Source organism: Lipophrys pholis (genome assembly GCF_963383615.2).
Source record: "Lipophrys pholis genome assembly, chromosome: 3".
In the NCBI taxonomy this organism is placed as follows: domain Eukaryota; kingdom Metazoa; phylum Chordata; class Actinopteri; order Blenniiformes; family Blenniidae; genus Lipophrys; species Lipophrys pholis.
In genome coordinates this window covers 13,611,728-13,627,247 of record NC_137627.1, presented here as the reverse complement: position 1 = coordinate 13,627,247, position 15,520 = coordinate 13,611,728, and the positions used below count along the sequence as shown (strand labels likewise).

Sequence of the window (15,520 nt, the reverse complement as noted above, 5' to 3'; positions counted from 1 at the left end):
TTTGCCCCTTTTGTTCCCTCTGTTTGTGTGTTGTAATAGTATCTACGGATTGGCTCTGTTTACTGGTCCTTTTCACCCCAATGGACCTTCACTAAATGAGAAGCAACTGGGAATATCGAGACCCGAAGTTCCAAAATTTTCAATGAATTTGCAGCCCCAAGCAGAGTTTCTCAGTCAAAAAAGGGCACATTTACCCTTTTATAAAGTGTGTTTCTGTTTTCTTTTTGTGCTCTGTTTATTTTTCAAATCCATGTTTGGGACTTCTTTTCATAAATATTTCACAAGGCTTGTACCCCGCAGGTCCCAGGTACTGTAACCATGACGATGTTAATATTTACATTTGGGCAGACAATTTTCGCTCGTTTTTTTTTTTTCCTCTCACAACACAAGTACGTACGTGCCTTTTGAATCCGTACCAAGGTGGTTTTTGGCCTGGCATTTATATGTGCCTGAGTCTGATATTGTGGGCTTTTGAATGATAAGGGTCCCTTGAGGGTGGAACAGCTTACCACCTGTCTGGCCTCCCTGATCTGTTGCTGAGAGAACTGAATGATCAGGAAGCTCCCAAGTGATCTGTGGTTTGGGGATACCAGTGGCAACGCAGCTGAGCTGAATGGGTGTCCCAGCCACTGCCCTCACACTGGGAGGTGGTCCTGTGGTGATCCTTGGAGGATAGCCAATGATAACTACAGGGATGGTGAGTCCAGCCTCCCCAGCCTCGTTCCGAGCCCTGCAGATGTAGTTTCCTCGGTCATGGAGCGTTGCATCATGAACAACTAAAGTACCGTTTTCTAGCAACTGGTACCGCCCAAGGACCTGAGGTCTAGTCAGAGTGTGGCCACCAGGAATGGTCCAGTAGATTCTGGGTCTGGGATTCCCATCAGATAGACAGTGAAGGAAAAGGGGTTCTCCAGAAACACTGCTTATGATGCCCCTTGGCCGTGTAAGAATGTAAGGCTTCTGCCCAATATCCAAAATGATCAGCTTCTCAATATATCCCAATGAGTTTTTTGCACCACAGCGGTATTTCCCAGCATCTTCTTTGCGAGGGTTAAAGATAAGTAAAGTCCCATCACTGTGTTCTTGGTGATAAGACTCAATGTTTGGTCCACCAGTTAACCGTGTTCCATTAGGTAAAATCCAAATGATTTCTGGCATTGGATTCCCATCAGCTGAACAGTTCAGAATGACGTTTTTTCCATGCCGAGACACAACACGCTCATTGAAGGGGTTCTTAAAAATTGGCCGTTGGAGCATTCTGGTGACTTCCAGCTGCACCACCATTACCGCTTCTCCTCCATCATTTCTTGCCAGGCAAATAAACTCTGCTGTGTCAGTCGGTCGCACATTATGAATCTCAAGTGTCCCATTATAGTGAATATTAATCCTACTGCCAAAATATGGCGCTTTCAAAAAAATGTTATCAGGCATAATCCAAGTGATAGTGGGAGTGGGATCTCCCTCAGCGTTGCAGTCTATGAGCTTTCTGGAGTGTTTAGGTGCTACATCTTTAATCACTGTCCTGTTCTGTCGATAGCCATTAATTACTGGTGAAATTCCATCTATTTCAAGTGTGTAAACCTTGTTGTTTTCTCCACCAGGGTTGCGGGCCATGCACACATACTCCCCGGCATCAGCTGATTTCACATCCCTGATATCCAAAGAACCATTGACGTGCATTAGGTAGCGTTCATTTGATGCTGCTATTACGTCATTGGTAGGAAGCATCCATAAAATCTTCGGTTTGGGCTCCCCAAGGGCTTCACAGTCAAACCGAATGTTTCCTCCAGGCTTCACTCTGATGTATGGCTGACTGGGTGGACGTATCTTTGGGGCAGCTGTCACAACAGTGATGTGTACGTGCATCTCGTCTTTGCCCATCTGGTTTTCAGCATAGCAGGTGTATGCCCCTTCCTCTGACATACCAACCTGCAGAGACATGAAGTAGAGACAGTAAGGAAAGATTCTAACTGTATTTTTAGATTTCACATGGAAGACTAACTAAATAAAACAGAATACCTGGTTTAGATAAAGCGTTCCATTGTTGAACAGAGTATAGCGACGTGTGCGCACTCCTCCACTGCTGGCATCCGACTGCAGAGCGCTGTTGACTACTGTACCATCTGGTAGACCCCAGGAGATTTCTGGCTTTGGTGCTCCTGTAGCTTTACAGTCTACTTTCAAGTCATTACCGAAGGGCACATTCTTCTTTCCGTAGAGTTTAGGCTCAATCTTGGCTGGCTTCATTGACACACTGACCTTCATGAGTTGAAGGTCATCCCCAATCTTGCTTCGAGCAACGCAAAGATAGTCACCAGCATCTTTATCGCTGACGGAGTTAACAATGAGAGTTCCATTACCATGGACCTGAATTCTGCTGCCCATTCTGGAGAAATATATATGTATAAAAAAAAAAAGAGAGACATATTATTTCATATACACATTAACTGTACGGCCACACAATTTGTATTTAGACGATTCTTTATAAACAGCATCAGTGGAAAACTGAATTTACCTGTCTGAATGAGATAAACATATACAACATTGCTCCATAAAGTAGTAAACAAAGGGTTTGAGGTTTTTTGCAGTGAATATATCCTTGCACTGCATGTGTTTTTTGAATGAAGACTTTCAGCCTCCTTGCTAAGTGTGAGCTCTGATGCCAAACACACTGAAGCTATTTAAAGAAATTGTTTACAGATGCAGGCTTTTTGCACAAAATTGCACTACTGGGGAGCCAATATTTTTGCTTTGTGTTCATGCTTCATCACTGTCTAAAACATTAACCACATACAATATTTTTCAGTTTTCCTCTTCTTATGCAAATGTCCACTGTCAGCTGAAAGTTTCATAATTGCTTAAAGAGTTACAAGCTGTTACATGCACCTTACATATATATAATTAGAAAATCAATATGTACAAGAAACACATTTTGTTATACAAAAACTTTGCTATCCTTTAATTATATTGTACATAACAGCTTTGTTAAAATTATGATTTATTTCTGTTGTTTAATAGGGGTGGGGCTGTCTAAAATGTTGAGAGGGTCTGCACATATATTCAAATACACTTTTGTTTTAGCTATAAATATATCACTGCTGTGCCTCTCATATTCTCATCTTCTATGCATTACTGCCTGTTATTCACAACATGTTTACCTGTGCCATTGATCCACCACAGCTTTAGAAGGCAGCCTCCACATGATCCTAGGTTTAGGATCTCCGGTTGCTGAACAGTTAAGTATTAACTGATCCCCGAACGACAATTCTGTCATGTGTTTGGATTTCTCCACTATCTTAGGTGGTGACTGGGTCGCCTCTACTGTTAGAGTCACCACTCTTCGTTCGGAGCCAGTGGAACTGGTAGCGATACATTCATACTTTCCACTCTGCGCTGGAGTCAAACTCTTAATGTGAAGAGTCCCATTTTCATACACAAAAACTGTTGCGTCACCGGAAGGTCGGTTGGATCGAACCACTGATCCATCATTGAGTACCCAATGAATAGTGGGCTGAGGGCTGCCATGACCAGTACAAGGTAACCACAACTTCTGGTTTGTGCGAGCTTTCATCTGCTCGCGTTTCTCCTCTACGATACCTGGTGGAGCTGCCACCACCTGCAGTCGGACTGTAGCAGTGTCGGCTCCAGCTGAATTGCTGGCGATGCATTTGTAATGACCTCTGTCATAAATAGACACATTTTCAATAACAAGAGTCCCCTCGGCAGACACAGACACTCTTCCTCTCTCTGTATTGACACCCCTGACTTGGGTTTGGTTTGCCAAGATCCAAGATATCACGGGCAAGGGCCGGCCCTCTGCGTTACACTTCATCTCCACAGTGTGACCGGTGTGAGATTTTATCTCACGCAGTTTTGGTTCGAGGATGCGAGATGGGTAAGCCACCACAGAAAGGGTGACAATGAGTTTATCTGATCCATAACGATTCTCAGCTAGGCAAATGTATTGGCCACGGTCCTTGATGTTGGCATTCTGGATTGAAAGAGTTCCATTGTTCAATACATCAAACTTTCCCATCCTCCCCTTGATGGTAATGGTGTTTCCTTAAGGACAGAAAGACCAAAAAAAGTTAGGAACAGTCACAACTAATAGGAATTATTCAGATCTACAGAATTACATTATCTTTTTAATTTCTTTTACCTGTGCTTGAGATGAAACGTTTCCAGGTTATAACCGGCTGTGGGTTCCCAGCAGCCTCACAAGGCAGGAATGCATCTGAGTCAGACAAAACAGTAAAGCTTGCTGCATTTCCTCCGACTATCTTAGGTTTGCTTGTCATGATGTCTGTAGTGGGTTCAAAACCAAAAATATTGGCACCAGTAACTTCAGCGTTATAAACAGTAGAAACTGCATTGTGTATGTCCTTGTTGTGAGGAGCAGGGGTCTTTACACCCTTCTTAGATGTCAGGATGTTTACCGTTTCCAAGGTAATGCGTTTGTCAGCACTGCCTCGGGCACGACTGCTTTTCATAGTGGGTTTGATTCTTATTGGTGTCCTGTGAGTGGTGGTAGCAATGCTCCTCTCTGTTGGTGGTCGAAAATTGCTGTGGATTTGGGTCTGAGCTGTTGTGTAAGGCCTTTTTGTGGGAGCTTCTGTCAGCCTTGTTGTAGGTTTGTATGTAGTTGAGGTAATCAAAGGTGTTTTGGTGGTTTTGTATGTTGAAATACTGCTGGATGTCCAGTCTAATTCTTCATATGAGTAAAATTCCTCCTCTGATGTTTGCTCAGTGGTCACAGCTACAGTTACTTCCATTGTATTTTTCACAGTTGGTACCTCAGTAGTTGGAGTCTCAGTTGTAGTAATAGGGTGTGTTTTAGTAATTCCAGGTTTTGTGAAGGGGCCCCTGCCCATAAATGGCTTCTTTCTTTCTCCTTGCCATCCTTTTTTACCGCCAGGCCTTGGTCTCATCACATAAAAATGATCAGGTAGTCCCCCAGACCCGGACAATAAAGATTCATTAAGATCTTCTGCAGAATGTGGTTTGACAGTAGGGGGAGCAGGTACAGTGTGCACCTCTGTTGGTGTTTCTTCTGTTGTAGAAAAACTAAAATAATAAGGTGAAACTGTAGGAGTCATAGTGATAAAACCGGGTCCACGTGTGGTGAACTCAAAATCCGCAGAGGATAAATCTTCATAGTCATCATCTATTGAGCTCTCTTTGCTTTGTGTTTGTCTGGATGGTGACAGAGTCTCAGGTTCTGCCATCGAGTTTGCTGTGGTTGTGGGCATAGTGGCAGGAGCTGTGGTTATGGTCATTGTAGTAGTTCTGGTAGCCATTGAGGGTTTTGGGGTGCTGAATGGCCTCTTTAGCCTGCCCAGTATCTTTTCTTTCTCTCTTCCACTAAACAGCCTGTTCCAAGGTATTCTTCCACGGATAACTTTAGAAGCGGCGGTAGTAGAAGTTGTGGTGAATACTGTTCCTTTTTTTGTGGTCAAGGAATCAACTGTAGGGGCAAACTCAGGAGCATCAGCAGATGTAAAGTACTCCCTGGAAACTTCCGATTTCGACTCGGTATAGGTGGAGGGAACACTTAAAGTAATGTAATGGTTTGGGAAAGTTGAACTTCTTTGTGTGGACACAGGTCTCTTTGTTTTGTGTGAAGATGGACTGGAGGAAACTGTTGATGTGACCACCTGCAGATCATTTGTCATTGTCTTCTTTTTGTCTTCATCACAGTCACAGTCTGAGAAAATGGACAATAAACACAAATAGATAACTCATCATGCTGCATGACATAACTCTGAACATACAAACAAATGAAGTACAAAATGAGCAAATTTTTTCTGTCTTACCTGTCGTCATTTCAATACTGTAAGGCACAGTGGCATTTCCTTCCTTCTTGAGAGTCGGCTGTTTCAATTTATTGATAAAAGATTGTATATCAGTAATCTTGTTTGGTTTGATGATCCTCCGGCGACCTTGGAATGGCCTCCTACCTCCTCCTCCTCTGCTGTTTTTTCGAGGAATAATATGGATATGCTGCCGGGATATGATGGTGGAGCCCGCAGGTAGCCTAGGTGATTTTATTGTCTGAGTAGTGTGAAAGGTAATCTCGTCCTGTTGTCTCTCTGTAGTAGTGACTGATGTGAACGTGGTTTGACTTTCAGGGTCTTCATGGATAACCACTTCTACTGAGCCAGGCCCATCCTGCATTGGAGTGACATTAGGATCTGTAGTTAATGGCAGCGTTGCTCCCGTGGATGTCTCCTGTTCTGAAGGTAGGTCTCCTGAAAACTGGATTTGAGTTTCTTGCGAAGTGTCTGTAACTGTAAGTTTAAGATTAACTGGGTGTGTGTTTGAGAGTGGTTTGCTGGCTCTTTCCAAAACATCTGAATCTGTAGTCCCAACAACATTTGGAACGTGTGTGAACATGGACTCAGACACAACGGTTGAGGAATCTGACTGCATATAGGACTCTGTTGTTGGCCAGTTACTATCTTCTGAAATTTCGCTTGAGTCGATATGAGCCCGAGATGACTTTTCTATGTCAACGTCATCATTTTTCTGAGTGGTTGTAAATGTTTGTGGTAAACCATTTGTTGTTGGTTTGACTACCTTTGTCACAGCAATGAGATAGTCCTCATGACCTTCACCAGATCCAATTTCATCATCACCAGAAACTCCAGTGTGTGAGTAATATTTTTTTACTTTTTCTTTTTCTGTGTCAGTCGTATCTCTGGAGCCGCTCTGAGCTTTCTTCACAAATTCTGCAAATTTTTGTGGGTCTACTTTCCTTGAAGCTTTATCAAACACCCGACCACTCCAGGTGTGTCTGTTGCGGACTGACCCCCTTCTTCGCGATCCCAGTCTACTTCCCGAACCTCCTCTACTGTGCGACCTTTGTCGGGGGTAAGGTCGATCCGATGTGATGGTCCTTGATTCCTGGCTTGTTTTGTCAGCAAAATCAGAAGAGGGATTCTCACTGACGCTGGCAGTATTTTCTGTCAAGCTAGAATCCATTTCAAACTCTGAAATTATTCTTGACCCATCACTGCCCAAACTTGTCCCTTTCTCAGGCCTTTCTTCAGTCACAATCACCTGAGATACAAGCAGGTCGACCCCCAAGTGATTGGCAACCAAACATCTGTAAAATCCTCGATGTCTCTCTGTGACACCTTGAATGAACAGCGTTCCGTTCTCAGACACTTTTCCGTTGCCATTAAACTTGTCCAATACTGAATGATCTGGTAGAATCCATGATACAAAGGGTTCTGGGCTCCCAGAGGAGCCACAGTGAAAGATCAAATTTCCATCCAGAGGCTGCGAGACTTGGATGCCGTTCACTTCTGCTTCTTCCACATCCGGGGACAAAACTGTCACTCGAAAAGTTAGGATGTCTGCATCCAGGTAGTTTGTAGCAATGCACCAGTAGAGGCCTGTGTCTGAGGCATCCGCACCTCGGACAGTGAGCTTCCCTTCAGTTGTGATCATGATCCTTCGGTCCTCACTGGAGTATGGAGCTCTGACCTTACTCCCATCTGGTAAAATCCACTCCAACATCGGCTTTGGTTCACCCTGGACTTGACAGCTCAACTGTGCCACTCCACCTATGTTACAAAGTAAAATATTTCATTACAGTTACAATAAAAAGCGTATAAAGTAAAAAAAATAAGAGCGAGTCCGGTGACGATGATGCATCATCGAAGAGTTTCATGAAAGATTGTAAAGTGTGATTCCTACCTGTGAGTACAGTGTGTTCAGTCTTGGTTCGATTATCTCGCTTGATCATAGCCCATGAATAGCGGTCCCGTTTAGACGATATATTATCCAATCGTAGGTTTACCACAGACTGATATTTTATATGAAGAGTAGAGAAGGTGGTAGTAGTCCGGTCAAGCTGCAAGCTTAACTGTCCTTGCATTAGCCATGCAGGAGAGGTTTTAATATCGGCTTTAATGTTGGTGTTTATTTCTTCTTCTCCATCTGTTTTCAACTGATTATATCTGTACACCATTTCTGGGCTTCTGGCCAGCAGCAAACCTCTCTCCAGCCTCATAGGGGAGTCACTGTAGGCAGCCAGGATCTGCCACAGTTGCTGGATGTGTTCATCATTTATATTACACACTAAATATGTAGTTATGCCAGCGGTAAACACAGTGACATTGTTTCCTTCTTCCACTTCAATAGTTTGTGTCAAGTCCTGGAATGCAGTAGGCCTCTGGACGGTGCAGAACAGACTGGCATCATAGTGAAATTGGTCAGTTATGTTCATTTGTATGGAGCCTAAAGGTGCAACGAAGTCCTTGGGGGAAACAGGAGTGAAGTCCCCTTCATCCATGCTGATGTTTTTTTGCTTCAGATTAGGGTGGATCCATGGTTTGGAGCAAGTATAAAAATCACTTTGGAGACGTGCTAGAGCTTCGTTGTGGTGAGGGGAAGGATTTTCACAAACAGGACACAGCTGGCCACTTGGATATCTCCTGTCTCGCTTGCATTTCAACACACCTGGAAACAGTTACAAAGCAGTGTAGAATTTATTAGCTTGCAAGAAAAGAACATTTAGAGTCTCTATATTGTGTGGCAGCCAAACCAAAATTATTTTGTAAACTGAACCAGCAGGGATAAATATCATCATACAGCGATGTAATATTGACTTTTGCATTAGAGAGATCTGAAATGATAGGATAATGAATGACAAATATTTTCATTGGATATGTCCTCTTCCTTGGGTAACTATCCTGTTCACTATTATTTACAATCTGGGTAGCTTTAACAAATCCGTCTTTTCAGAGCTGGCAGTTTGGTGAGATTCAGAAAAAATTTTTCCTTCTATAAACCTTGATTTTTCTAGAAATTACAATATCAAATATAATGATTGGCAAATGATGGAAAGATAGCACAGCATTGCATATTTAGAAATGTGTACTGCTCACCCGTGTTCTTGTGTGTCCAGTCTGAGAACCACTTCATGTTGCAGTCACATGTCCAGGGATTTCCATGGAGGAAGAGGTTCTCCAGTTGGCTGCACCCTGAGAAAATATCTGCTGGCAGCCTGCTCAGGAGGTTGTCCGAGAGGTGGATGCTTCTCACTGAGGATACCTTGAAAACCTGGCTGTGCCTCAGTGTGATGAATGTGTCTGGGTGAAGCTGCTGCAGCCGGTTCCCCTCCAGATGGACCAATTGGAGCTTGGTCAGGCCAAAGAAGGCTTCTGGGCTAATAAACTCAATGTGGTTGTGATCAATGTGAAGTCTCAGTACGCTGTCCAAGCCTTTGAAGGTCTCTTTGTTGATTGTCTTGACTCTATTGTATGACATCTTCAGGACCTGTAACAACAGAGTTGAGAAGCTGGAGACGTTTGTTTAAACATTGATGACTTCAGACAATTATATCCAGAGACAACAATACATTTATGTCTAGATGAATTGTGTGATTGTTTAGCAGAGACAAATACAAGCGTTCCAATTTTTTTGTCGATCGTTATTTGCATAAAGTAAACATAAGTGATATATAATATTTATCACTGTTTTCACTCGAAAAGGAAAGATTACTATCCGTTGGGTGAAGCTTGTGGTTTTTAGATGTAAAAGTTTGAGCCAATAAGTAATTGAGGCAGCTCTATTTTCTGAGTCATTACTTATGCTACGGTCCAGTTGCCACTACTGCTCAGAATTCCTGACAAAGAATAAAATTGCTTAAAATAAATAAATAAATAAAAAATTCTTTAAACCACACAGAAAACAGCTTGGACTTTTCAAGTACTGTACAAGGCAACTGGAAAGCAGCATTAGTGATGGTCACTTGCTTGCCTCTGTTATATACGATGTTGTCTAACTCTTTTGAGGATGTGCGTAATCTCCTGACATCAATATCAATGTTTTACAATTGATATGTATGTATATATATATATATATATATATATATATATATATATATATAGACACATATATATATGCAGTCATTTAAGTAAGGTTTAAGTAAAATCAGTCAATACTATTCGATTTTACCCTAAATACATGGCCCATTTATCTGTCTGTTTTGATTATAAAGTTTTTAAAGATGAGGATAATGAATTTTTTGAATAGTGTTTTGAAGAAAAAAAACAAACATGTATTTTCCTTTGTACTGGTGCAATGCCTCATTTTAGGCTATCTCTGGAAAATTATTTACAATCGATGAACAATTCCCTTTCAGCAATTTGATGATTGTAAGTCATTAAATGTAAAACCAGACCAGATTATGCCAGCAGCTATTATGTTACCTGCAATGACTTGAGGTCTTTGAAGGCTCTGTCTTCAATACTGTGTATACTGTTGCTGTGCAGCATCACCAGCTCCACGTTCTCAAGTCCTGAAAAGTCATTTTCTCTCAGGACTGGTATACTGTTGTACCTAATGGCAGCGAAAAACAGAAAAAAAAAAAAAAACTTTGGTTGATTATTATCAAATGACAAAATTGGTTAACAAATTGATATTTGGCCCCAAATTTTCCTCAAGATACATAAAATACAAATCAAATATTTAATGAGATAAGATAACTTAATTTCTCAATTCTTTTTTTAATCCAATTATATCTCAGTTTACCATGATAGCACATGTGAAAAGTAAAGGGCAGGAGATTTGGTTGTCACTACGGAGACATTAATGTCAATCAAACAGATTCACCAGCTGTTTGCATCACGTCTTATCTCTTATCACACAATCAGTCTGAAAGATTTGGATGTTCAAATGTTAGCGGTGATTTTTTTCATTGAAGAAATTTGATACATTGTTACTTTAATAAGAACTTGGAGAAAAGCTCCACTCCAAAGGAATCAAACAAAGAGTTTCCTGTAGGAAAGCAGATTTTCAAGAGCTGACTCTGATTTATCCTCATGCCCAAAGAGAACGAAAATTCTATTTGTGTGCAGATTAAGTATCTCTCTTAAATTACACTCACACTGCTATATCTGGCAGCTCCCTATAACGTCCAACTTAAAAAAGTATGTTATATTTCTCTTCTTGTTCTTCTTGCTTGGTTTTGTTCTATTCATCTTATTCCATCAACGGATGATCTTCCTCCATCGCACCCTTTCCCAAGGGTTCAAGTGGAAAAGGAATTTTTCCTCACCTCCAGATTTGTCCTGTTGCTGCACCCCCTCTAAAGCTTCATGGGACCCACTGCCCTATCCCCTATGTGCTCCAGCTTTATATCACCTATACCATCTCTGAATCTTCTCTGCAGGTCTTCGTCCGTCTCCAACATCCTTTGTCTGACACATTTCACTCTACCAACGCAAATATTTGCGATCTCAAATTCATTATGAAAGCTGTAATTGCACAGTAGGTTTTTATTTTTATCCATACATTAAAATTATCCTTAAAATCACTTTTACAGCTAAAAATGCTGCTTCACTGCTGAACAAAAAAAGTACAACATTGCTGAACTGTTATACTGAGCTTTTTACAGTGTACTTTTATAGAAAGGTATTTTTCTTCGTATAACCTATCGTTCTTTCTTTTTTTCTTTGACCTGATTCTGTTTCATTTGTCTGTTTTAGATATTCACAGTGATTAGAAGCAAACGTCCCGATTGTTTGTATACTGTTGAGTTGTTAATAAACTTTGGGAGAAAAAAAATTAAACCTCTGACAATCGAAGCTGAAAGCTCCAGCTCGACCTTCCAGATGAATTACACACTTGGACTTTCTCTCTTTCCGCTTACTCATAGACAGCCCATTATATGGCCCTGTTTTCACAGGAAAAAGTACCGGGAGTTAACAATAGTTATTTGTGAATGGTCAATATTTTCCTTGCACCCCCCCTTTACCCCACATGTGGCCTAAACCAATCATTCCAAACACTTCCAGTTATCCAGTCTGCTAAATGCTGGAAGAAAGCAACACTCACCCAAGGTTGATTCTTTCCACAGCTGGCTGGATGCGGTCAGGTACTGCGGTCAGGTATCTGAAGGTACAGTGCACCTCAGTGGGGACATTGCAGGCGCAGGATTTGGGGCAGTCGGCGCTCGATGGCATCACAGCAGCCAGGAACAACAGAGCTGTGAACAGCCACCTCTGCAGGTAGGAAGCGCTGCAGACACACACACTCATTGTGCACGGAGATGAAGCGTCAGCTCCACGGCTGACAGGGGGAGGGGGGGGGGGGCTGCACTTAGTCCTGAACGTCTAATGAAACCCACCTGAAGAGAGAGGGATGGACAAGATCAGGTCTTTTGACAAGTAGGAAACATAAGACATGAAAAGGTTCGGCACGAAGCCGTGACACCCAAAGTGAGATTGTGACTGGAAAACCACCTGCAAACATACTTCTTCAACAAGAACAGCAATAAGAAAAACATTTTTTTTTTTTTTACAAAAAACTATCCATCTCACTGATGTGAGCTTGCCTGCAGCATAAAAATAAGAACCCTATTAAATACTTCCTTGAATACATACCAGCATTTTTGGCTTTAACTATATACTACAAACTAACAAAAATCTACAAACATAAGCTGGTTTTTATTTTCATGCTGCAGGCAAGCTCACATCAGGAAGATGGATAGTTGTTTTTTTTTATTTTTTTATTGCTGTTCTTGTATCAGAAGTTGAATATTTCCATTCATAATTTATGAAGGATGGTGTTTTTAGTATTCATGCACTCTTAAAGCGGAAATCAGCATGCACATAAATACACGCATGCAAAATTCTGACAACAGCTGAAAAGACTGTACGTTTTAAACCATGAGAAATGCTTCCCCCTCACCACTCATGAGTGACTTTCCAAAGAAGTGTTTCTGCTGCAGGTGCAAAACAGCAAAACCCCCAATCAAAAGAGTGTAAAATCCACAGTAGGTTTTCAGTAGTCCAGACTCATTCCTCCAGTGGTGTGTAGAGCGCAGTGGGACGAGAGCAGGTCTGTGTGGGCGCCCGCAGTCCGGCACACGCTTCTGTCTGTCCTCCTCCGCCCCCTGAGCTTCTGTAATGCAACCGTGTTATACTGAGGGAGGTGGTCTCCCCGTAAGAGACCTCCTTTTCGAGGGCCTGTTGAAGGCCAAAGAAAACACACAAAAAACATGACCCAACTTGTGTTACTAAGGGCAAAAGTTTAGTAGTGCCAAGACAATAACGTTTGACTTATGTGATTAGGTTCTAAGAGAAAGTCATAAAAATGGTTGTGCAATGAAAAAAAAAAAAAAAGCTTTCAAAAGAAGATCTTTCCCTGATGATATTTATTAGTTAGTTTCTGATTTTGACTTGATCCTACTTCTTTATTACATTAAAAGAAAGTCGGTAAAAGAATGGAGCAAGTGCCCCAAGCTTCACTGCACCGCGATTTAGTTTTTTGTGAAAGTCTTCATGCCAGATAGGAATGTGTTTCAAATTATCTAAAAAAAAACCCTCTATTTCCTTTTTTTCTAACGTTAAAGAAGTGCTTTCACTCTCAGCTTTGTCTTGTGAAAATGACCACTAACTAAACAAATTTAGATGCATTAACAGTTCATGTAACATTTTGATTCAACACAACTGGAATGCTGCAGAGAAAACCCCAAAACACATCGCCTTGCGTTATAGCATCCTGCATAGCACTGGTAATCCCTCAGCAAGAGTCAGTCGTCAGGTTCTATTTGCGTCGTGTCTCTGACTGATCTTCTCTAACAGCGGTCATTCTTGTCTGAGGGTGAATCCTGAAGTGACTGTCATCATCACCCATGTTCATGCCGTTCAGCTTGCGATCGTGTGAAGGGTTAAACCACACATCTAGTATTTAAGTTATTCCATAAGTACGGTTTCTCTTCACACAAAAATTCTTGTTCACCACATCTACACAATAAACAACAAACATGTACACAAATGCTGTATAGGTCACGAGTTGGATTCATAATGGCCATTCGCTTTTTTTTTTTTTAACAGGGGTCACCACTGTCAGGCTCTGTAACTGGCACTTTCATGCTGGCTGCACCTGATGCAATTGGGATTCGAACCAAGGTTCTCTGCACTCAACTTAAACCAAGAAACCTAAGAAAATACAGAAAAAAATTGAGAAATTAAAAAAAAAAAAAGGTTTTTATCTGAATTTACATTATTGTTGAAAATGTTTTTTTTTGTTAAAGTCCGTTTGATTACTACTAATTGATTACAGGGCCTCACTGTGAATATTCAAGTCAAACTATTGTGACCACTTGCTAACATTATGATGTAATTACCACTACCTAGTCATTACAGTGTAAGATATGTGAATTTTCTGATACAAAAAAAAAAAAAAAATCAAGTGGTAATAATACTGAAGGACAGCTGTGCCCAGTGTGAGTAACTCATGAATAAGCCGTGAGTAATAGAAGACGCATGAATGCTTTGCGGCGCTCAGCAACTCGGCCCACTTTTTATCAGGAAACGACTTACAGGAGGAGATCTGGTAATCCATCTCAGAGACTAATTATCACCTAATGCTTTACTGATGTTTGAGAGGTTTTCAGTGTCGTTATTTAGTCGCACTCAGCCCACCTATGAATAAAGAAAGGGATGACTTGCTGTACGAGAGCAGCATTTTTTCCATTGAACAATGATTTACGGGGATCCTTCTGATGAGTTGCTTGGGGTCACAGGAAAGGTCGGCGTGTTCCATGCTTTGTGTCATCAGTGTTGTTTACTTGCACATCTGGATAACACTCTCTTCTCTTCTCTTCTCTTCTCTTCTCTTCTCTTCTCTTCTCTTCTCTTCTCTTCTCTTCTCTTCTCTTCTCTCCTCTCCTCTTGAAATAATGCATGCTTTTGTTACACTTGATCTACCAACTGTGATGAAGAATGGCTATTAATTGTTTGCCATCATCTCCAGATCCTTCCAGGCCTCTTGCCCACACACAGACTTCATTTACTTAGCTGCTTCCGTAATGATTGGGTTTAGTGCCCCTCTATTCTCATCTCCTGCATGTAATCTTCGACAAACAGGACTTAAATTAATTATGCAGGATTTCATGCCTTCCCCAGCCCGAGCGGGTTTAATCTGCTAACAGAGCAGAGTTTTCCTTCCAGGCTGACACATAGTAGAGTTAATTATGTCTCGATTCCAAGTCATCTTTATAAGTGAGGAGGTAAGCTTCTTCTTAGAGATGGAAAATGGCAGTGATAAGAGGATTAGCGGGCTGAGCGGGGAAGATGACTGGAAGAGCATTGCTCGCAACAGGTTCTCCGTGTGTGTGTGTGTGTGTGTGTGTGTGTGTGTGTGTGTGTGTGTGTGTGTGTTTGTGCAAACCTATGAGGCTGATGCAATGTCATTTGTTTGTTTGTTCTTCAGCTGATCACAAAAAACGAATGCCGTCCATTCTTTTTCGGTCCAAGGAATCTGTTTTCTTTCAGGTTTAATTTGCTCCAGATGATGGAAGACTACACACAACGGTATTACTCTCCAAGCTACGATGCTTGAAATATTCCGGGTTGAAATCTAATTCTTGGCATTTTTTATTATTATTTTTTTTAATCTGCTGTCCATCTTTGGGAATGATCTGCGTTTACATATACACCACAGATTGAAATGCCGAATGCTGTTATTGTCGGGCATCTCTCTTTCTTTACGTCCACCGCGG

At 41.5% G+C, this 15,520-nt stretch overlaps 1 protein-coding gene across 1 annotated transcript; it reads right to left on the bottom strand.

The window, feature by feature from the left end:
- Window positions 1-319: 319 nt before the first annotated feature.
- Window positions 320-12,906, bottom strand: igsf10 (immunoglobulin superfamily, member 10). The gene is made up of 10 exons (XM_080459558.1): window positions 12,703-12,906; window positions 11,848-12,139; window positions 10,221-10,350; window positions 8,895-9,285; window positions 7,702-8,466; window positions 5,814-7,568; window positions 4,160-5,704; window positions 3,159-4,062; window positions 2,020-2,386; window positions 320-1,929 (listed from the first exon to the last, which is right to left on the bottom strand). Exons 2-10 carry the CDS (start codon window positions 12,048-12,050, stop codon window positions 379-381), a joined length of 7,611 nt encoding a protein of 2,536 aa, XP_080315684.1. The 5' UTR covers window positions 12,051-12,139; window positions 12,703-12,906; the 3' UTR covers window positions 320-378.
- Window positions 12,907-15,520: the final 2,614 nt, after the last annotated feature.

Coding starts and splice junctions, on each gene's coding strand:
- igsf10 (XM_080459558.1), bottom strand. CDS start 12,050: ATGAGTGTGTGTGTCTGCAGCGCTTCCTACCTGCAGAGGTGGCTGTTC. Junction 5,705..5,813: donor CAGTATTGAAATGACGACAG/GTAAGACAGAAA, acceptor CCATTTTCTCAG/ACTGTGACTGTGATGAAGAC. Junction 1,930..2,019: donor GAACGCTTTATCTAAACCAG/GTATTCTGTTTT, acceptor ATGTCTCTGCAG/GTTGGTATGTCAGAGGAAGG.